Consider the following 22,327-nt stretch of genomic DNA (forward strand, 5'->3'; position numbering starts at 1 on the left):
GTCGGCCGACATGTGATGAACCTATGGAACGTCATTCATTATAAATTAATATACGTGATAATCAGAAACGGAATGTGGAGATTTATATTCCTGTTTGTCCAAATGTTCACTTTGTATTGTACCATGAAAACTAGTGATCCCCAGTCAAGGGTCGAGCGGACCGTTTAGGAACAGCGACTGAGACGTGAACAGAAAGTATTACATTTAATTTGACCACTTATGTATCTCCTTATCAATCTTACTGACTCATTAATTTTATGATTAACAGGTGAGCGAAACTGATTAAATGGACAACGTTATAAAGTTACGAGGAGAAGACTGAAAATAAATAGTTTAAACCAAACTAGACCAGTGCACAACCAAAGCGAGGCCGTTCTTCTGTCCGCCTCCTCAGTATTCTTCCAGTATCTTCCCAGAGTATCCACCCCCTGCCCGGACCCCTCTCTAACACTAGGGACCCCTCTCTAACACTAGGGACCCCTCTCTAACGCTAGGGACCCCTCTCTAACACTAGGGACCCCTTCCTAACTCTATGCACTTACTACCGGTGGGGCCCCCTCACTGTGAAACCCTCCCTGTGGACCCTGGACCGCGCTGTGACGGTGTGTGATCATGATGGTGATTACGCCTCTTCCCGGACCTGTCAGCGCTGTGTGACATGCCAGACGCAGAAGCCCTGCATGGACAGGAAGTTCATATTGATGTTTTGTTCCTACCACTTACTCTTTAAGTTAAGTCTGGATATTTTTTCTGAATGAAAAAATATCAAATAAGCCGTCCAGACATTTTGTTTGTTGATCAACCAGTATAGAGCTTGCCCGGAGCAATGGTAACAGCCCAAAGGGCTGACAGTGCACTGGCTAGGGGCGGTGCGCCGAACACTTCCAAATCAAAACAATGTAACCACTAATATTGTTAAAAATAGCACTAAACCTCTGCAGTAGCATGTTGAGGGTCCATACACATAAAACAAAGCACCAACAACGTAGTTAGTGAACCCAGAGTTTATTAAAAAATACTGTTATAAAACAGACTTCTAAAATTGACTTCCTGTAAACATGGACTTACCTGTAAGGCACAGAATTGTAAACCAGTATTTCTTAATAAACTCTAGGTTTGCTAACTAAGTTGTTGGTGCTTAGTTTTATGTGTAGGTACCCAAGTCATGCTACTGCAGAGGTTTGGTGCTATTTCGAGCGACATTAGTGGTTAAAAAATGCTGATTTGGAGGCGTTCGGCGCAATGCACTGTTAGCCATTTGGCCTGTTAGCGTTGCTCCGGTTGATCAACGGAAAACAATGTCTGGACGGCTTATTTGATATGTTTTCATGCAGAAAAATACCTTGGGTTCAATTTTTGCCGGACTTGCACTTGAAAAGCCAAATGTATGCCCTTCATCCAGTTTGTTTTTATGTGAGCCGATATTCAATTCAACCCCATTAGCACGATGGATGTGGGGGCTTGTGTGGCACATATAGTCTATCTCTGACATGCTCACTATGTTTGAATCTCTTGAACCTAACTGTAATTGACCACACTCCTTTTTATTCTCTGCTCCGCTCTGAACAGAAAAAACTAGTCAGTCAAAAAACTAGCCAGTTGATTTTCTGCTGAAGGGTTAGGTTGCTGGTGAGGTGAGTTTGAATCAGGAGTGAGGAAGGAAGGGAGGAGTGAGGAAGGAAGGGAGGAGTGAGGAGGGGACAGTACTAGTAAGTTAGACCTGTAAGAGAACGGGTTTGATGGACAAAGTTTGATTAAAAAACTCCCAAAAATACATTTTGGTCATTGTGAGAGACGGTCTTGAGACTGTGATAGAGACACTAAATAGAGCAGCAAAGTGCAGCCCATCACCCACGTAATAGCACCCTGCTGGTGTCAAACCAATGAAGTGCATCCTCTGTAGCTACAATGGGAACGAGCCAGTCAGCCGTAGAGTAGCTTAGACCTCAACACTTTAAGGCTGATTCTGTGTATCAAGCCCTATTCATAGTCTTTGAACAGGTCCACTAATGCTAACTGCAGTAGGAGTGAGCTTCATGCTGCTTGAATAACGACACGTTAATTCAGTGTCAGTGTTTGGTTTGAACAGCCATGCAGAGCTAGAAGCCTCGTACGTTCTCCTGTTTATCGTAGCTTACCGGTAAAGTCAGTAGCCTGTCGCCCTAAATCTGAATAAACCTTTGAAATTGAAAAACAGTTCCAAAACCAAAACATGCCTTTAGTTGAGCAGTGTAGCGACCTTTGACCCTTGGTGTGACCCTCTCCTGGGGTCAGAGTTAGGGTTCAGTCCGGCAGTCCTTTCAGGGTGCCATGTACAATGTTTTTCTACCTTGTTGTTTGTTGTGGAAGGTTTGCATGCGGGCCGACATCTGTTGATGTGTGTTTGCGTTTTCTATTTTATTTAATTTTTTTATGAACTCGTAAGAATGGCTTCCTGCTGGAGAGGCTGACCTGCTGGTGAGAACAAACTGGTGTTAGTGGTGTTTCACCACGCAGAATCTGAGTGAATGTGTTCCTACTGGACCTCAAACCTCCTGCCCCGGCCGTATCCCTGTGGTAACGTGTTTTATCATTCAACCCAACATGCTGTTCTGCCTCCAGACTGCAGCGCTCAGACCTCACGGTTCTCCCGATGCGGCCGTTCCTCGTTGGTTCTTTTATGCAAAAGAGAAGCTCCTCCTTTAAAGCGCAGACTCTAGACTGGCCCACACTGGATCTGAGATCTCAGAGGGGGGTGGAAAGATTGGATTGTGACCGATTCTGTACCACAATAATGAAAAAATATAAGAATTTGTATTTTAATCCGACTGTCTTATTTTGAACCAAAGGGGCAGAGGAACCAAAGGGAAGAGTATTGCTGCTGGACGACGACTTGAGGAGAGGGGAGTCCCTTTGTACTGGCTAGTGTCTCAAACATTGTATTACTGTGCATTGTGTTCTGAAGTGGACCTGTATTGTTCCTTTGAGTACGTTATCTTCTCTTACATTGTGTCATTTACTGCCCAAAAGAAAAAATGTTTGGAAATAGAAAATGAGAAGAAGCTCTGCAATTGCTAATCGAAGGACGCTGGTACTCACAAGTGATCATTGTTAATCCTAATCCTGAACCTAACCTTAACCCTAACCCTGACCCTAAGCCTACCCCAAACCCTTGACCCCTAACCCAAACCCTGAGCCCTAACCCTAACCCCAACCTGAACCCTGACCCTCACTACTCAGCCACACAGAAAGAGATATTTTTTTCTATTGTCATGAATCTTCCTTCACTCCAGAAACTTAACCCCTTTATTTTACCTTCACGTACTAAATAAGTACTCCTTAGTATTCCTTTGTAAACACAAAGACTGAACAAAAGATGCACTGACTGATAAAACACTGCTGCTATTCGCCACCGGGACAGAGCGTATCTCAGCGACGTCCTCACTGAAGGGCCGTGGACCGAAGTGGAGGACGGCTGGTCGTGGGTCAGGGGGACACTCAGACTGTCCCGACGCAAACGGCCACACGCTGCTGGAGAAGGCAGCCCCTGTGGACTCCTGTGTACTACAGCAGACTTTAAACTAAACCCACTGTTTCCTCATCCTGTGTGTTCATGATCCACAGAACAACGAGGGAGAGACAGAGAGAGGGGCAGGAAGAAAGTGTCTCTCCCTCTCTCTCTCTCTCTCTCTCTCTCTGTCTCTCTCTCTCTCTCTCTCTCTCTCTCTCTCTCTCTCTCTCTCTCTCTCTCTCTCTCTCTCTCTCTCTCTCTCTGTCTCTGATTCTTTCTGAAAGTCTTTGAACGATCTTACCGGTCACTGTGGGAATCTTAAAAAAAAAAGTCTGTAGAATACAGTGTTGATTTTGGAATCAGTTGTCTTTTTGTTGCCTTGACGATATGTTTTACATAAATGACAGATTTTAGTCGATGTTGTTCCATGTTAAGTCTTTTCATCCAACTAGTTCAATTAAAACATTAAAAGTTCTGCTCTTGCTTCAGTCGTGTTCTGCTCTTGTTCCTGATGCTTGGCGGTTAAGGGTCGATACGAAGGAAAGGAAAGGAAGTATATATACGATACACCGAAAGTATTAAATTCAACCCACAGTTGAGTTAAGTGCTTTAGATAAATCTACAGTTGACTTAAATGCATTGGTTAAACCCACAGTTGAGTTAAGTGCTTCATTTAAACCTACAGTTAAGTGCTTTAGTTTAGCCTAGAGTTGAGTGCTTGGTTAAGTGCTGAGCGTACCACCTCAGGGCTGTCGTCCCGGACCCCAACCTGCCGGTCGATAGATGTGATTGGCTGTCAGCGCGCCGCGGGGTCAGCTGACCATCAGCCCCAAGTTGAGCAGGTTTGAAACGAGCGGAGCGTCATCTGACCGCGAGGAGCAGCTGCTGGGAACGCCGAGCCAGGGCCCGGGAACGCCGAGCCAGGGCCCAGGAACGACGAGCCAGGGCCCGGGAACGCTGAGCCAGGGGCCGCGCGGCCTGCTGTTACGCAACGCTGGGAGGGGGAGGGAGGGAGGGGGAGGGGGGAGGGAGGGAGGGAGGGGGGAGGGAGGGAGGGAGGGGGAGGGAGGGGGGAGGGGGGAGGGAGGGGAGGGAGGGAGGGGGGAGGGAGGGAGGGAGGGAGGGAGGGAGGAGGGAGGGAGGGAGGGAGGGAGGGAGGGAGGGGGGGGGGGGGGGAGATCAATGGGCTGTTTCTGGTTCAGAGAACACAGCAGCCTCCCCATCAGCTGCCCCCCCCGGGTCTGAGGGAGGGAGGGTAAGGTTAGGGTTACCTTAACCCTGACCTTACCTAACCCTTACTCTAAGGTTAGCCTGATGCCCCGGTATCCTGGTCCTGTTCTCCTCTGGGTGTCAATAATAGAACTAGAATCACCTCAAAGCTCCGATACAGAACTATAGATATAATATATACAGCAATCTGTTGGTATGGATTCCAAATCTGGCTGAAATGTTTGAGTATAAGTATATATATATATATATATATATATATATATATATATATATATATATATATATATATATATATATATATATATACACACACTTATACTTTAGAGGCTGCAAAAGCAAATTATGCTGTATGGACCTACTGCACAATGACAATCAATTATATTTTATTATATATTTATATATATATATACATACATATATATATATACACACACACACACACACATATATATGTATACACACACACATATATGAAATAGTATGAAACAAGTCAAGGCAGACACATATACTTCACACAGCGTCTTACAGCAGACCATCTGAGTATGTCTTAAAGGCAGGGGTCACGAAATAGATTTATATAATATGATAAATTATTAAAACTAGCTTATCGGACAATCAACAATATTTTGACCAAAGAGAATATACCACCATCATCCAGTAGGGGAAGCCCTTGTCGAGCCGAGGTGTCTTTCTCATTTAGGACTAGACGTCACATTAATTAAAAGAAGACATAATTAAAAGTGTACGTTTATGTGGGCGCGCATGTGTTCGAGGGTGTGGAACAGAATCACTGGTGCCGACATCACGTGTGTGACATTGAATATCATTCAAATCAATAAGACAGATAAATAAAATGACATTCAGCAGCCTTCAGTCAGCCTGTTGAGCTTAGTCATCAGTGTATTTACCGTAGTGTTCTGAGAAGGATGAACCCTCACCGACCAGACACAAGAAGTCTTCTCCGCTCCTCAGAGAAGTCTTCTCCTCCACGGGTTGTGAAGTCGAAGCGTTGTCACCCCGCGGGGACGGAAGCCGCGCGGTCCCGTGAATCAGAACTTTACGCGTTCATGAAGATCCGCAGGCTTTAAGGCCAGCGGGATGGGTCCGGGTGGATGGAGGGGTGAAAAGTAACGTTACCGTGTTACAAAACACCATTTAAATAATCCATTGGTGACGTTTAGTTAAGAAATAGGCCTGTCGATATCATTTAATGATTCGTGCTGCTTGAATGCAAACTGAGAAAAATAACAGAAATCAAGTGTTGTAAATGAGTTTATTTAAATGTAGCGCTAACACTAAAAACATTCATCCAACTCTTTAGAGCCCTGATGATAAGAGTTCACGCTGCGGTAGTCGCCATAGCAACAGAGGCGGGGGGTGGTTGTCACGGAGGTAAGAAATAGCCAAATGGAATCGGACGCACATTGGAATGTGTAATTGTAAGCTAACGACCCCATCATCAGGTCCATTGAACCGCCGGAATCAAGTCCAGCGACGATCGTCTAAATCCAGGGTCGCTCACGGCCCAAAGTTTCCCTTGTTGACATAGGATGACATTTGGTATGATCCACCCTAATAAGAAACAATTGACCACTGGTCCGTCCCTCCCCTCCCTTGGGAGATACCACTGTGGTATAGGGGTGTTCTGGCCCCAGTACCACTAACGTGGTGCTCATTGTAGCAGAATCGCATCGCGCCGGGCTCTGAGGAGCAGGTCGGCATCACGGTGTTTGAGGGGTGGGGTTCGATCCAGTGATAATACCAGCGGACAGAACGTGTACGAATAGACCAAAGCACCACACAGAGAAGGGGAGAGATTGCAACTGAAGAGGAATAAAACGGGTAAGATACCGAAAGGATTTACAAATGAATTGAAAAAGAGAAAAAAGGCACAGAACATGAATGGGTGAATAGGCCGATGATGTTATTTTTCATGACGATAACCCATTTTTATTTTTCTGATTATTTAAGGTGTGTATACAAACGTACTGTAGGCTAGAATAGGTGTGTGTTTTACATCACATGGAATGGTATTATTGGAGATATTTTGAGGAACATTTGCCATTGATTTTTATTCAGCCTCACTTAAGTTTAAAGCAATCCACCTCTGAATATTTTCCGTGTACATTGATAATAATTGGGAACTCTATTTTTGCTGGATCATTGGAGGCTGTCAGGAATGCTGTTGTCTTAAAGAGCCCACAGTTATTTTTGTGGGAACTCTCATTTTGCTTTTGAGATAGCCAGCATCACACACTGATTATTATCAGTATGTTTTGCTTTCGTAACACCTATTCTGAGTCATATTTCATTCAAGAACTCCTAAATATATAATTATTAATATATATAGTATTTAAAATGCTCTGTTTATTAAACGTCCAACGTCAGGGACCAGCTAAATGAACACGAACATGCTGCCATCATTTCTACAAATGAAGGAAAAATCTATCAATGGTTCCATTTTACAGTCCATGCTACTGTTGCCCTGTAGCTTCCATGCTACCATCTGAAGGCCTGTTGTTCCCTGGCTAGCATGAAAGGTGACACACCGGTGAACAGCACCATGACCGTAGGACAGGCCCGCAAACTGGTGGAGCAGCTCAAGATCGAGGCCAGCTTCTGCAGGATCAAGGTGAGCCAGCGGCCGCACTCACCCCCCAGACACACTATATCACTCTCACTCACCCCCCAGACACACTATATCACTCTCACTCACCCCCCAGACACACTATATCACTCTCACTCACCCCCCAGACACACTATACACTGTATCACTCTCACTCACCCCCCCCCCCCAGACACACTATACACTGTATCACTCTCACTCACCCCCCAGACACACTATACACTGTATCACTCTCACTCACCCCCAGACACACTATACACTGTATCACTCTCACTCACCCCCCAGACACACTATACACTGTATCACTCTCACTCACCCCCCAGACACACTATACACTGTATCACTCTCACTCACCCCCCAGACACACTATACACTGTATCACTCTCACTCACCCCCCCCCCCAGACACACTATACACTGTATCACTCTCACTCACCCCCCAGACACACTATACACTGTATCACTCTCACTCACCCCCCAGACACACTATACACTGTATCACTCTCACTCACCCCCCAGACACACTATACACTGTATCACTCTCACTCACCCCCCAGACACACTATACACTGTATCACTCTCACTCACCCCCCAGACACACTATATCACTCTCACTCACCCCCCAGACACACTATATCACTCTCACTCACCCCCCAGGCACACTATACACTGTATCACTCTCACTCACCCCCCCCCCCAGACACACTATACACTGTATCACTCTCACTCACCCCCCAGACACACTATATCACTCTCACTCACCCCCCCCCCCAGACACACTATACACTGTATCACTCTCACTCACCCCCCAGACACACTATACACTGTATCACTCTCACTCACCCCCCAGACACACTATACACTGTATCACTCTCACTCACCCCCCAGACACACTATACACTGTATCACTCTCACTCACCCCCCAGACACACTATACACTGTATCACTCTCACTCACCCCCCCCAGACACACTATACACTGTATCACTCTCACTCACCCCCCCCCAGACACACTATACACTGTATCACTCTCACTCACCCCCCCCCCAGACACACTATACACTGTATCACTCTCACTCACCCCCCCCCAGACACACTATACACTGTATCACTCTCACTCACCCCCCAGACACACTATACACTGTATCACTCTCACTCACCCCCCAGACACACTATACACTGTATCACTCTCACTCACCCCCCAGACACACTATACACTGTATCACTCTCACTCACCCCCAGACACACTATACACTGTATCACTCTCACTCACCCCCCAGACACACTATACACTGTATCACTCTCACTCACCCCCCCCCCCCCCAGACACACCATGTCTGGGAGTGCCTTGCTCAACGAGGCCTACAGGTAGACTGCGTCGGTAGGCCGTCGTCCAAGGTCTAGGACAGCCCACCAGTTGGTACGGTCCATCGGAAGGCTGTACTCCAGGGTCTAGGACAGCCCACCAGTTGGTACGGTCCATCGGTAGGCCGTCCTCCAGGGTCTAGGTCAGCCCACTAGTGGTACGGTACATCGGTAGGCCATCCTCAAAGGTCTAGGACAGCCCACCAGTTGGTACGGTTCATCGGTAGGCCGTCGTCCAAGGTCTAGGACAGCCCACCAGTTGGTACGGTCCATCGGAAGGCTGTCCTCCAGGGTCTAGGACAGCCCACCAGTTGGTACGGTCCATCGGTAGGCCGTCCTCCAGGGTCTAGGACAGCCCACCAGTTGGTACGGTCCATCGGTAGGCCGTCCTCCAGGGTCTAGGTCAGCCCACTAGTGGTACGGTCCATCGGTAGGCCGTCCTCCATCATCAGGTGGAGACTCCTGTCCATCCGGTGATGTCCTCTGCCATCGCCACACTGCCGGTTTCAGTGCGTCTCCGTAAGACGGGCTTTGACACGCCATCACCGCCTTGGTCCGTCCAGGGCGGTGATGTCTCGCCGCCGTAACGCCTCCCATGTCCTCGTCTCCGCAGGTGTCCAAGGCGGCGGCGGACCTCATGGCCTACTGCGACGCCCACATCCACGACGACCCCCTGATCAGCCCCGTGCCCACCTCCGAGAACCCCTTCAGGGAGAAGAAATTCTTCTGCGCCCTGCTTTGAGACCGGCGAGGGGCTGGAGGGTGGGGGGACTGTACACATGTGATTGGGTGGGGTGTACAGGAGTCAGAGAGTGGGGTACCGGGTACGATAACTGACTGGTGCCCAACAACAAAGTTCTAAATCTACACTGGTACTATCAGATGGATTCAAAATCAATAGGTAAAGCTTGACCAGGAGAAGACGTTGATTATTGACACCGCAAACAGCCCAAAGTACGAACAAAAGTACTTCTCGTATTTAATTGACCACCTGTGACTTTGACCAAACCACACTCACCCCTCTCATGAGTTATGGCCTTTCATTTCAGCAAGACTTATCTTTTCCAAAGGCTGTCTTGGTCACATTTGATTTAATGCTGGTGTTGCTTTGCAACCAAGCGTGATATTAGCAATGGAGGCAAGAAAAGGGTAGCAAATTTCGTGTGCTACACTTGGCATTCTACAATTGATATGATGTATTTGGACTTGAAGACGCAGTGTGAAGGATTTAGTGGCATCTAGTGGTGAGGTTGCAACCACTGAATAGGCAGGTCAACATGGCGGGCTCAGTGGACAGAGGGACGCTCTCTATGTAGACTTAAAGGGCTCATTCAAAGTTAAACACCAGTCTTATTATCATAGGATTATACACTTAAAACATATTTAGGAATATTGTATTCAACTTCTGCCACATCCCTTCTGCGAGATGCCACTAAATTCGACCCAGTGCATCTTTCAAGGGCCTCTTTAACACCAGGTGTGACGTTAAGCCATTACTAAATGTACTCATTGGGAGGTGGGATTCACTCCCAGTCGTGTTTTTAAATGACGGCTAATGGTCATACCTGGTTACCTAGGGGCCCTTTAATGTCTTGTTTCAACAGGGAGACTGTAGCGTCATGACATTTCAGTGCAGTGGTACTCCCACGATGGCCGTACTTCATGTATCCGTTTATTTTGTATCGGCAGTTTCTTGCATCAACAGATCGTACACGATGCAAAGTGATTTTGTGTAAACGTTTCATGTGATTTCTTGGATTGCCTTTGTTAAGGCGCTAGTGAACCTTATTATATATCCACACATTCCAGTATGTGAAACCAAACAGTCATAAAGACTTCTGTCCAATGGTTTTTATTCATGAGCCACATCTACAACATATGCACTTTAAGGGGGACGTACAACACCATCTTTAGTGTCACAGCTCCGAAGGTGTGTTAAGGACAGCTTTGGCTACTAGGTTAAGGGTGAAATAAAATGTCTCATTAACAAAAGGTCCAACAGGAGCATTGCCTTTTCATTACAGAAACAATTCAAAAGTAGGTTACATTTTTAAGCTTGTTTAAATAGGACAATACAATAAAAAAGCAGCAACAATTCAGTGTGAAAAGCCCATCAACGGTGACATCTCAAACAGCAAGTTATAATGGTTCAGAATGCTTTTGTTTTCTATTTGATAGTTAAATGGATAACAGCATCTTCATTAAGCAGTTCCATCGTCACTCAATGCCCATGTGAATTTAGGAGATCCTTAATAACTAGACTAAGACAAACTTATTATAGCATGTGGTTTGGTCTAAATGTTCCTTCCCTCGATTGTTTCTGCTTGGTTGCCTTAACCATAGCCACCCTTTACTATTAAACACCCCATAATATCATATTGTAGATTCATAGCGCACCATTTTTAGTTTGCTGATAACTTGGCATTGATTCATGAATGAAACAAGAAATAAGTTTCAGATCATTTAGATCCTAAACCTCCAAGTATAGAGTTGTTTTCTTTAAACGAGTGAAACTGAGCAAAAGGGAAATTCATATAATGCAAAACAAAAAGCAGCAAAACTATGGTGAGGCAAAAATCTGTTTAATCAAAACCAGTTGTCAACTGGGCAGCACCAGAAAGAGGGACTACAGTCAGAACAGTGAATTAAAAAGTAAAAGCTAACATTTTCAGTCAGTTTTTTTTTTATGAAGCCTGAACTAGTCTAAATCTGTAGTTTTTTTTAAAAAAAAAGGTACCAGTGGACTGCACACCACACAAAATAAGAATCACTTCAACAATCCTGGCTGATCCTACATGCTCATATACACAAGAACACACAAGCTTAGTTTTTATGAGGTCAGCGTGTCGTCGGTCAGCTACAGTTCACACTACTTGCTTTCTATTTAATCTCCGGAACCAAATGCTGTTTTCCCACAATGCAGTTGTGTTGATTACTTCCCCACTTCCCCATCCACCCGGAGGTCACTGCCAAAGTCTCAAACAACCATCTGGTTTAATGTCGTTGTCGTTGTTGCTTCCCTGAACAGTCAGCGAGCATACGTTTCAGGCCAAAGAAAATAAACATAAAGGGTAGAGAAGGACGTGTGATGAGAGGAGGAGAGCGGCCTATAGGAAGGAGTCACACCATTCCTTGAGGCAGCCGTAGCAGTCACCTTGCTGTTTGGAATTCGCCCCGCATGAGTCCTTCAGCCAATCCCTGAAGAGCTCCTCGTCCTTCTTCAGCACCAGGAACTGACCCAGCACCACGTACGCCTGAGACAGACAGACAGAGAGACAGAGACACAGATAGACAGAGACAGAGGATACAACAAACGTGTTGTTATCAGACCGTCCCATCAGGCAGTAACTGAGCTGATTGGTGACCGTGTCCCCAGGAGTTCTCCGAGGTCCCTTAGAGGACAGCCGGGCTAACATATATTCTCCCCTCTTCCGCTCGGCTAAAGTCATCAGTACATGTCCCTCATAGTATTGACGTGCCTTTAACGGCCCCCGACTTAACAGCCCCGTCAACCGGCTCCTCATTTGGTGACACTTGAATTCCTAACCCATCCCTTGGCATCAGAGCGGTGTGTGTAGCTCCTGCACCTTATCAAAGCCCTTATCCTCCAGCCTCTTGCCGAGCGCCTCTCCGATGCCGGCCAGAGCCGTCACCTTCTTCTCGCCCATTGGCTCAGCCACGAAGTCCTTGTGTTTCTGAGAGGTCGACGACATGTTCACTAGGCGGTGGTGGAGAGGGGTCACCCGATCTGAAGCACAATAGGACAGATTAATACATAAAATTCATTATTGAAACCAACTTGACGTCATATGGTAATATGCGTTCACAGGGTAGAGATTAAACTATAGATTTCAAACCAAACCACTAGTAGATTCACAACCTGCCAGATCAGAATCAAAGCGTTAGCGTCAAAACTGAAACTAAGAAAACGAAACTAAAGGAGTCCACGCACCACCAGATAAACCCTTTAAATCAGTTCAACCACACGTTTAACACGCCTGTCACTATACAGCAATGGAACACACAAGCCCTGTATATATATATATATATATACACAATACATTAGTATATATTATATTTATACTATTAAGAGAAACGCATTCATGTGCGCCGCGAACCACTGGCTAATGGATTAGCTCGGTCGGTTAGCTCAGTCAATACAAGGCGAATTAAAATGATCCAGGATAAGTTTGTTGCATAATTAATTACGAACGTAAGTCCCCATGGTGCCGGGTTCGATGCCCGCCCGACGGCGGCGTGTTGACGGAGTAAAGCCAGTGAAACAAGGTCCATTCAAACTAGTTTGGCGCATTAGCCTAGCATCAGCTAACCCATTGATTAGCCATAAGCAAGTTTTTTGAAAGTTTACTTACAGACATAAACGTTCACAATAAACCGTGTGGGCTTTTGCCAAGTTAAAATCTGGTAGTAGCGGTGCTGGTTTAACTGGATAGTGAAGTTTTACCGTACCTTTGATAAGAATAAAAAGTGGGTTAGCTCAGGAGCTCCGCTGCCGCTGTTTAGCCAGACCGTGAAGCGCCTACTTCAGCCAATAGCGTCGCGACCTTCATTGGAGGTGGACCGTGACGCGCCTCCTCCAGCCAGTAGCGGCGCACCTTTCATACGAGGTGGATCGGGAATGCCGCGCTTACCTCAACCAATCAGAGAACGTTGCGTCAAACCGAGTCGGTCGGTCCTTCAAGCATCCTCCCAAAAATGACTTTACCATTATGAGATATTTTATAACTAAACAAAACCCTCTGACCACTCGACCACAAACACGACTCAGACTAATGTATTTTTTTTAATTTCCATTCCTCAAGATGACGTTCCTTGCAATATCACGTGTTCCACCTGCAGGGAGACTGAACCCATGACGCAGGCCCAACCAGTCCACAACCGGCGTCACTCGGGAGTTTGGTTCCGTTTTAATGACGTCATCCTAGAACGAAGCAGAAGTATCCTAAAAAATTATCCCTACCTCGGTCATTTCCGTACAAAATGGATTTCGAAAATGGATTAAAAGAGTTACACACGACAAAGCACAAACATTGCTTAGAGGTTGAGTTTTATTAGCCAAGTTTTCACTAGTTTGCTTCACATTAAACAAAAGGTTTCATGACATCATTGTGCGTGATGACTGCCTGCTCCCCGTGAGGTTCATCTCAGCTGCTACTGGGGGGGGGGGGGGGACATGGGGATTGTCGGCAGTGGCGGCTAAGCTAGGCTAGGCTACATAAGTGCATGTGTAACAGTGGGGTTGGGGGGGGCGCCCGTCTACAGCTCAGACAGGATGTTGGCGGCCAGGCTGCAGGTGAGGCCGGTGCCGTCCGGCTCGACGTTGACCTTCTTCACCACGCCGTCCTCCACCAGCATCACGTACCTGGAGGGCCACAGCCATTGGTCAGCACGGAGCCACATCTACCACCAGGTGCCGGGTGGTACGGTCCGCCGGGTGGTACGGTCCAACGGGTGGTACGGTCCACCATTGGTACGGTCCAACGGATTGGTACGGTCCACCATTGGTACGGTCCAACGGGTGGTACGGTCCACCGAATGGTGGACCGTACCACCCGTTGGACCGTACCAATGGTGGACCGTACCAACTGGTACCCTGGGCCATCCCATCATACATCTGTGATGTCACAACATGGCTAATGGGGGTCACAGTGGCTGGTAGAGCGGGGGTCCTTAATGCCATCAGGATTAGTCTTTCATTTGTTACGGTACAGAATGATAGTTTTGAAAAAAGTGTTCATTGGTTTTACAATCTGGTAAAACCAGTTTTAGTGTCCTTCCTTTAAGAAGGATGAATGACATTTCTTTTTTTTGTTATTAATGAAGTTATTTAACACACACACACACACACACACACACACACACACACACACACACACACACACACACACACACACACACACACACACACACACACACACACACACACACACACACACAGAAGTTGGCAGAAGGTTCACCTCTGGGACCGCTGGTTCCCCAGGGCCTGCACCACGGGGGCTTTGTCCAGCAGCAGGTCCACCGCCTGAGGGACAGAGAAGGGGACAGAGGGACAGACAGAGGGACAGAGACAGAGAGACAGAGAAGGGGACAGAGGGACAGCGAGACAGAGAGACAGAGGGACAGAGACAGAGGGACAGAGACAGAGAGACAGAGGGACAGAGAGGCAGAGAGACAGAGGGACAGAGAGAGAGAGACAGAGGGACAGAGAGAGAGAGACAGAGGGACAGAGACAGAGGGACAGGGACAGAGACAGAGGGACAGGGACAGAGAGACAGAGGGACAGAGGGATAGAGGGATAGAGGGACAGAGGCAGAGAGACAGAGGGACAGAGAGAGACAGAGGGACAGAGACAGAGGGACGGAGACAGAGGGACGGACGTCTCTTTATGATCTCTGAGGGTTACTGTGCAGCCCCCGCTAACACGAGGGTGTTGGCACGTTGCCCCCCCCCCCAGTTATTTGGTAACTACAATGAGAAGATATGAAAATAAATGATCAAAAGAGGACTACTGGAGAGAGAGTTAAACTGGTTCAGGTGATACTGATCGCCTCAGCTAGACTGTCAGTAGGAATGTGGAGATGTTACCGCTCGTGATGTCACAAACCCCAGCCATCCAATCAGGACCCCCCGTTACCTTGGTGAAGGCTCCGGTCGGATCCGCCAGCATTCGAACCTGGACAGGAAGGGGAAAACATTAGGATCATCATTCTCACCGACGCGAGTGGTCCAATAAAACAGCATGGTCCAATAAAACAACATTTACAATGAGGAGAAAGGAAAGAAAAAGGGTTTACTGGATGCCTGAAAGAGAACGTGTGGATCCACAACCAGCCAGGTCAGAGTCAAAGCGTTGGTTGGGCCTTTCTGGTATGAACATTTCAAATTAGACTCACACCAAATAGTTTAGGGTTAGGGTAAGGCCCTATTATCCAGATCAACCACACGTTCAACATCAGACCTCATGGTCCACGCCGTCTTGTTGAGGCCAAGGAGTGGTCAAGTGTTACCACGACAACTGAACAATAAAGACGGAGAAAATAAGCAGAGGAATGGAATGACCAACCCTTGATCAAGGTTCAAACCATCTCAACTCTTACAATCCTATCATTTCTCAGATAAATCTAGATTGCCAAGTTTCTATATTGGTTAAAAGCCTCTTTAGGAAACGAGTCAAACCCTATTGATTCAATGTTCTGATAAAACCAAATCCAAGTCGACAGACAGACAACACATTCTTTATGCCTCCATGACTTGCACTTCGCCCAAACAGAATTATCTCCAACTCGATAAGTACGTGCATTTCTTCTGCAGTGAATAGTTTAATTTCTCCTCCATGTGCATGCAAAGCCACACGCTGACCGAGCAGAAACTAAAGAATCCAAGTGTTGAGGCAACTAGAGCCTGCCTTGCCTTGTTCATCTGAGAAGAGCTTTTCTCTTCCAAGGTAAAACTGCTGTCAAAATCAATCACCACAACCAGCAGCCTGCCTTAAACCGACGACGACACATGCAGTTTCCACCAGGAACAGCTGAGCCATCCAGCTCTTCTAAGCCAGTTTGTGGCCATGAACCAAACCCCTTCCCCTTCCTTAACGGACTCTTCTGAGAATACTTTTGTCTCCCGTTTCCCAAGAAGACCAAAACCTTTTTCAGGACTGCCGGCAGAGGGAAAGGTTTACAACCAAAACCTTTCAAATGAAAAGGAAGCACGGCTTAATTCACCAAGTAGTCAAGGTTTGAATACAAGGGCGTAATTAACTCATGCGATGAATTGGTGAATTCATGGCATCATTCCATGCAGGATATTAATCGACAGGCGATGGTAGAGGAGACCGCAGTCCAACCGGTCTCTCAGGTAACGAGGTTAAACTAAACCACCAGCCTAGAAAGGAAATCATCAGACTAGCCAGTCCTACTGGTCTCTCAGGTAACGAGGTTCAGCTAAGCCACAGCCTAGGTAGGAGAACACGTCGAGGCCTGCGCTTCAGGCCAGCGTTCTGCTCCATACCGGGGTGACCTTTGGGATCTGACCTGTGTGGTAACTCCTGAGTATCGGGCCGTGTTGCTGTTGTTCTGTTACGCAGCACAACGGTATCTCATTATTTTATTCACTCTTATGTTCTACAGCTACTGAACATTAAAGTCTCCTTTGGGTAAATAAAGTATCTCCCCATCTATCTTATTGGCATTGTTACCAAGACTTGATTCATGATTTTCTTTGATCTCATTACTAATCTACTATTTCTGACTCCTCAAGGTCCCTCCTCAAGGTCCCTCCTCAAGGTCCCTCCTCAAGGTCCCTCCTCAAGGTCCCTCCTCAAGGTTCCTGCGTTCTGCTGGAGTTCCTCCTTTAAGTCCTTAAGGGCTCTGAGGGTTAAGGGGAGTCCCCCTAAGGGCCGTACCTTCCCGTCGGCCCCGTGCTCCTTTCCCCAGGCGGCCATGACGAAGGCGTCGTTGACGGCGATGCAGGCCACCTCCTCCACGCCTTTAGTCCGCAGCTCCGCCGCCTGCTGCACGAACCCAGGGAGGTGGGTCTGGAGGGACGGCCGGAGGGACAGACAGAGGGGGACAGAGGGGGACAGAGGGACGGACAGAGGGACGGACAGAGGGACGGACAGAGGGACGGACAGAGGGGGACAGAGGGGGACAGAGGGACGAACAGAGGGACGGACAGAGGGACGAACAGAGGGACGGACAGAGGGACGAACAGAGGGACGGACAGAGGGACGGACAGAGGGACGGACAGAGGGACGGACAGAGGGGGGGACAGAGGGACGGACAGAGGGACCGACAGAGGGACCGACAGAGGGACCGACAGAGGGACCGACAGAGGGACCGACAGAGGGACCGACAGAGGGGGAGAGAGGGACCGACAGAGGGGGAGAGAGGGACGGACAGAGGGGGAGAGAGGGACGGACAGAGGGGGAGAGAGGGACGGACAGAGGGGGAGAGAGGGAGACAGATGGGACCGACAGAGGGGGAGAGAGAGACCGACAGAGGGGGACAGAGGGACGGACAGAGGGGGGGACAAGAGGGGAGGCACGACGTGGACGGAGGTCTGTCAGAAACCAGGCTGTGTAGCACGGTAACGTGTGAACATATTAACTGAGCCGCTCCCAGCTGTGATCTCTGGTTCTCAGCCTGTGTGAGCCGGTGTGGCAACTACATGACTGAACTGCAGTCCTCCTCAGCAGATCCGCAAACAAGAATCTTTATTTACAAGGACAAAATTACTATTATTCTTAATAATATAACTCAGCGAGCTCGAGTGGCGGTACCTTGGAGCACCCTGGGGTGAAGGCTCCGGGTACGGCGAACAGAACCCCCTTCTTCCCCTTGAAGAGCTGGTCCATGGACACCTTGGTGCCGGGGTCGCCCTCATGGACCTCGACGGCCGGGAGACTCTCTCCTACCTGTCGGGACGGAGGACGGCACTGCTTCATGTCTTACATTACATTCCTGCTCTCAAAGGACCTCCGGTAAACATCCTAGCATCATCCACCGAGGTATCAGTGTCTCGCGGTTATACAAGGCCTCCAAAATGCTGCGTATTAAATCAGAATCAGTTAGAATGTTGGGCAGGTAAGCTTTGACATACAAGAGACTTCTAATCCTGTTATTGTATATTCCCGGTGTATCCGAGGGTTAACTAATCACCTAACAGTTGATCACTAAACAGTTGATCACCAAACAGGAAGAATTTCATAACAGTGCAGCGTTCTACAGGACAGATAATTAGACATTGATCGGAGCAGCTTGGATCACCGATTGGTCGAACAGTTACCTGGTCAATCCATCCAAATGACAAATGAACTGACGGTCACTAAATATTGTACATAAATAAATTAAACCTCAAATACTATCAGTACAACCATGCTAAACTGATTTACCACGATAGATAGATAGATAGATAGATAGATAGATAGATAGATAGATAGATAGATAGATAGATAGATAGACAGGTAGGTTGCTGTAGGTTGTATCTGATCCCTTGTGATTTACCACAAAGGGCTGATTTACTTTAAATACTATAAAGCATAACTTCGAACTATAAAGTATTCCCAGTTTGTCCACTAGGGGGCAGTAGGCGTGGCCTGTTCCAAAATGGCTTCTTGTATTCATCCCGTTTTATAATAAACCCAAATAAACAACACAACTAAATGAAACGTATAATGTTGTTTTACACTGCGGTTGTCTACGTTAAAATCCCAAACGAGCCAGAGATTTCCCATCAGCTAGTCTGGTCAGTGATATGTGGTGTAATATAATGTAACAGATTCAGCACATGTTCCACGTTCAGAGAGCATAAATATGGAGACAATAATATCAAACTAGGATAGGGGGGCACATGTAAATGTTCTTTATTGATCACTGAAGCCTAAACACACTCGTGTTTGGAGATTGCGGCTCAACGATCATTGAATAGCAGCTGCGTAGCACCAACGTTATCAACTAATGTCCCGTTTAAAAATAATGTGTTCAAACGGGGAGAATAGTTTGACCTCGTCAACAAGTCTGGGCCACATATGATGTCATCTGTATATATAGTTTGTACAGTCTTGACCTTGTCCCAAATTAACTTTGAACATGTTAGACCAACCGGGCCACGCTAAGCCTGAACACTATTCCTGCTTAATCCTTATTCTCTACTAGATTTATTCAACTATACAACTAAGAGGCTGGTTAAAGGTTAACATGGTCGGTTACAATCGACAAGATCATCGTACCGAGCAGAATTAAAAGCCGAACGGCCTTACCTTGATGGGCATGTTTGCAGCTGAAGTCGTCCGCAGCGGTCTGACGCAGTGGGCTAGTCCGAGGGTCCTCGACAGAGCTTTATTAACGGACAGCATGTCTGATCGATGTCTCTGGGATTGACAGGGTCCGCCCAGTGGGATGATGGGCGCCTCCTAGTTTGACTGAGTGGGAACCTCACCTGGAGCAGCTGGTTCACTTCAGTCCGGTTGGGATTTAGATTTCAGACCCAAAGCTTTACTGCGCCACCTGCTCCCCTGCTGGAAGCGCACCGGAGACCTCAGTCTAATGAAGACCAGGTCAAGTTTACATGATGGCCTGGTCTTCAAAATGCGCCATGCTTACTGTTCTAAATGTATTAGGTGACATTGTAAGACATGGTAAAGGGCTTATAGTCATAGTTTTATTGTTTTATATCGATTTAAGAGGCATGATCTAAATCAGCCTGTTGAGCAGTAAAAGTAGAGTCAGATACAGTCAGCTGGGCTATTAAAGTAGAGTCAGATACAGTCAGCTGGGCTATTAAAGTAGAGTCAGATACAGTCAGCTGGGTGTCGGAGCTGTGCCACACTGCGGCCAGCAGGGGGGCTAATGGCCGGCAGGGGGTCTAATGGCCAGCGGGGGGGAGGGGGGCTAATGGCCAGCAGGGGGGGCTAATGGCCAGCGGGGGGGAGGGGGGCTAATGGCCAGCAGGGGGGCTAAGAGGGTCCTGTTCCCTCAGCTGTTGCCCACCCCTCGTGACCGCAGTAGAAAACAATGACTGTAGGTTTCAACAGTTATTACTTCTTTGTAAATCCAGCCTTCTACCGTTCAGATTGTTTGCATCAGTTCCTTAAATCGGTTGACGCTAGGCTCTGCCCTCCATCACCGCCCATCCTAACCCCCACGGGCCGCGGCTCCGGGGACTTTGGCACGACGCAGGTATGACAACGACAGAGCAGGGGATTTATGATCTGCTGACCGCACAAACATGAGACACCGGGATGTGGTGGCGCTGGCTCCATATTTATTACACAACACAAAAGCACCACAATGATCCGCCACCTGGTGGTGCAGGCGGCTCACAGTGCTCTTCAGAGGACAGCCTTAGACATAGAACGCTTTCATTAATGAGCCTAACACATAGCTTCACAGCAATTACCACGCACAGAAAGGTAAAACAAGTGTCAACAAACAGTAAATTGAGTAAAAAATAGAATTTAATCATTTAAATAGTCTTCCAAAATACAAACATTGATTTTAACCCCTAAATAATATAACATTAAGTAACTATTTTTCGTTATAACTGGCAATGTTAATTTTACACTGTGGCTATACAAGGAAATGTGAGAGTTTTGGTAATTTCTTGTATTGCTCACAAATATTAATGAACACATTCTGAACAGAAATTACAAATGACGGTATTAATTCAAAGTGGACAGTGGACATTTGCTCAAACTGCTGACCTTCTAGTGGTAAACCTTTCAGAGAGAAAGCAGTGATTGGGGGGGGGCTGTATTCTACATCAGACCCCCGGGGGGAGACGGTTCCACCAGCTCATTACGCACAAACATAAAGATCCGTCAGCCACCAAAGTTATCCTCCGAAAGAGTGGAACCATCGAGCGAATGTTCTGCCTCAGTGAGCGGAGGAGGAAGCGGGGTAGAATGGGGGAGGAAGTCATAAAACGTACAACCCCAGAGGAGTCCCCACACATGTGGTGTGAGCTGGTAGTGAGCTGATCAAAGAGCCAGGACCAGTACGAGATGCCCTTAATGGTTGTGTCTTTACTGGCTTAATGTGTCCCGGGTTTCAGGACAACCCCATGAAACCCCCTCATCCTACAACTAGAACAACTCAAAACACACTTTGATTTAAAAACAATGCAAATCTCTTCATATATATTTTTTTAAACCTTTAGCAAAGTCAACAACGTAAATCATGTATTTTAAAATGCTAAAGATTGAAAGGGCGGTCAAAAACATGTTACAATTCGGTCGTCTTTTCTTCTGGACAACATCTGGTCGTCCATCAGGCCGATGGTTACATCTCCTCTCTAGATGTCAACATACGTTACCATAACGACCATATGGGCAGAGCAGGATGTCCCAGGATGATCTCAGACAGCCATTCTTGTTTTTATTCCTACTGAAGGAGAGTTGAACCTTTTTCATGACCCATTGTGTTCCCTAATCACTCGAGGGTCTGGGCGTTGAACCCTTTAAACATTCTCATTTAGTACCGGAAGAGAGACGTTTCAACATCTCTCAGGCCGCTGAGTCGATAAAACCAAATCTCGAACACTTAGTTTCATACAGAGCGTTCTCTAAAGGAAACTTATTTTTGTTGCTCAAATCAAGTTAACGACAGTAATAGAAAACTTGGTTTGAATTCCTCATCTTCTAAAATGGCCGTCAGGCTCCGGCTTATAAAGGGAAAAACAAAAACATTTTCCCTGAACTATGTGCACGCACGCGCACACACACACACACACACACACACACACACACACACCCCCCCCCCCACACACACACACACACACACTTTTATGGAAGCAAGTACCTATATGACATAAAAACTCAATGTGACTTTCCAACTATACAATCTTTAGATTTGCTTTCATGACATAAACCGATTGCGCCGCCTTTCCTTTACTCGTTTTCTATTCTTAAGCCCCTCCCCCCACCCAGCTGTCAGTTTAATGTATTGCTTTTAACATATTGCAAGTAGTTCCTATGATCCGTCAGCCCACCTACAAACCCCTAGCGGAGCCCCGCCCACCCAGCCCTCATTGGCCCTCGGGCCAGCCTATGGCTATGGAGCAGCTATCAGCTGCACGAGGTCAACAGACAAACTGATTTTTG

The 22,327-nt window shown here is 47.1% G+C and overlaps 3 protein-coding genes across 4 annotated transcripts; 1 reads left to right on the forward strand and 2 right to left on the reverse strand.

Moving 5' to 3' along the window:
- Positions 1–7,253: 7,253 nt before the first annotated feature.
- On the forward strand, positions 7,254–9,451 carry gng3 (guanine nucleotide binding protein (G protein), gamma 3; the record flags this gene model as incomplete). Its single annotated transcript, XM_079738577.1, has 2 exons — positions 7,254–7,352; positions 9,323–9,451. The coding sequence occupies 2 exons, from the start codon at positions 7,254–7,256 to the stop codon at positions 9,449–9,451; spliced, it is 228 nt and encodes a 75-aa protein (XP_079594703.1).
- Positions 9,452–11,275: 1,824 nt separating this feature from the next.
- On the reverse strand, positions 11,276–13,301 carry LOC307076545 (barrier-to-autointegration factor). Of its 2 annotated transcripts, none has more exons than XM_079737584.1 (3): positions 13,180–13,301; positions 12,297–12,457; positions 11,276–11,963 (listed from the first exon to the last, which is right to left on the reverse strand). In XM_079737584.1, the coding sequence occupies exons 2-3, from the start codon at positions 12,420–12,422 to the stop codon at positions 11,817–11,819; spliced, it is 273 nt and encodes a 90-aa protein (XP_079593710.1). In that variant the 5' UTR covers positions 12,423–12,457; positions 13,180–13,301; the 3' UTR covers positions 11,276–11,816. The 2 variants fall into 2 exon arrangements, with proteins under 2 accessions (XP_079593710.1, XP_079593711.1); XM_079737585.1 differs by having other exon boundaries at positions 13,083–13,222.
- A 455-nt stretch (positions 13,302–13,756) lies between these two features.
- prdx5 (peroxiredoxin 5) lies at positions 13,757–19,727 on the reverse strand. The gene is made up of 6 exons (XM_079737649.1): positions 19,487–19,727; positions 18,008–18,142; positions 17,132–17,263; positions 15,365–15,403; positions 14,688–14,752; positions 13,757–14,092 (listed from the first exon to the last, which is right to left on the reverse strand). Exons 1-6 carry the CDS (start codon positions 19,580–19,582, stop codon positions 13,987–13,989), a joined length of 573 nt encoding a protein of 190 aa, XP_079593775.1. The 5' UTR covers positions 19,583–19,727; the 3' UTR covers positions 13,757–13,986.
- Positions 19,728–22,327: the final 2,600 nt, after the last annotated feature.

The sequence above is a fragment of the Pollachius pollachius genome (assembly GCF_949987615.1).
Source record: "Pollachius pollachius genome assembly, chromosome: 6".
Taxonomy (NCBI): Eukaryota; Metazoa; Chordata; class Actinopteri; order Gadiformes; family Gadidae; genus Pollachius; species Pollachius pollachius.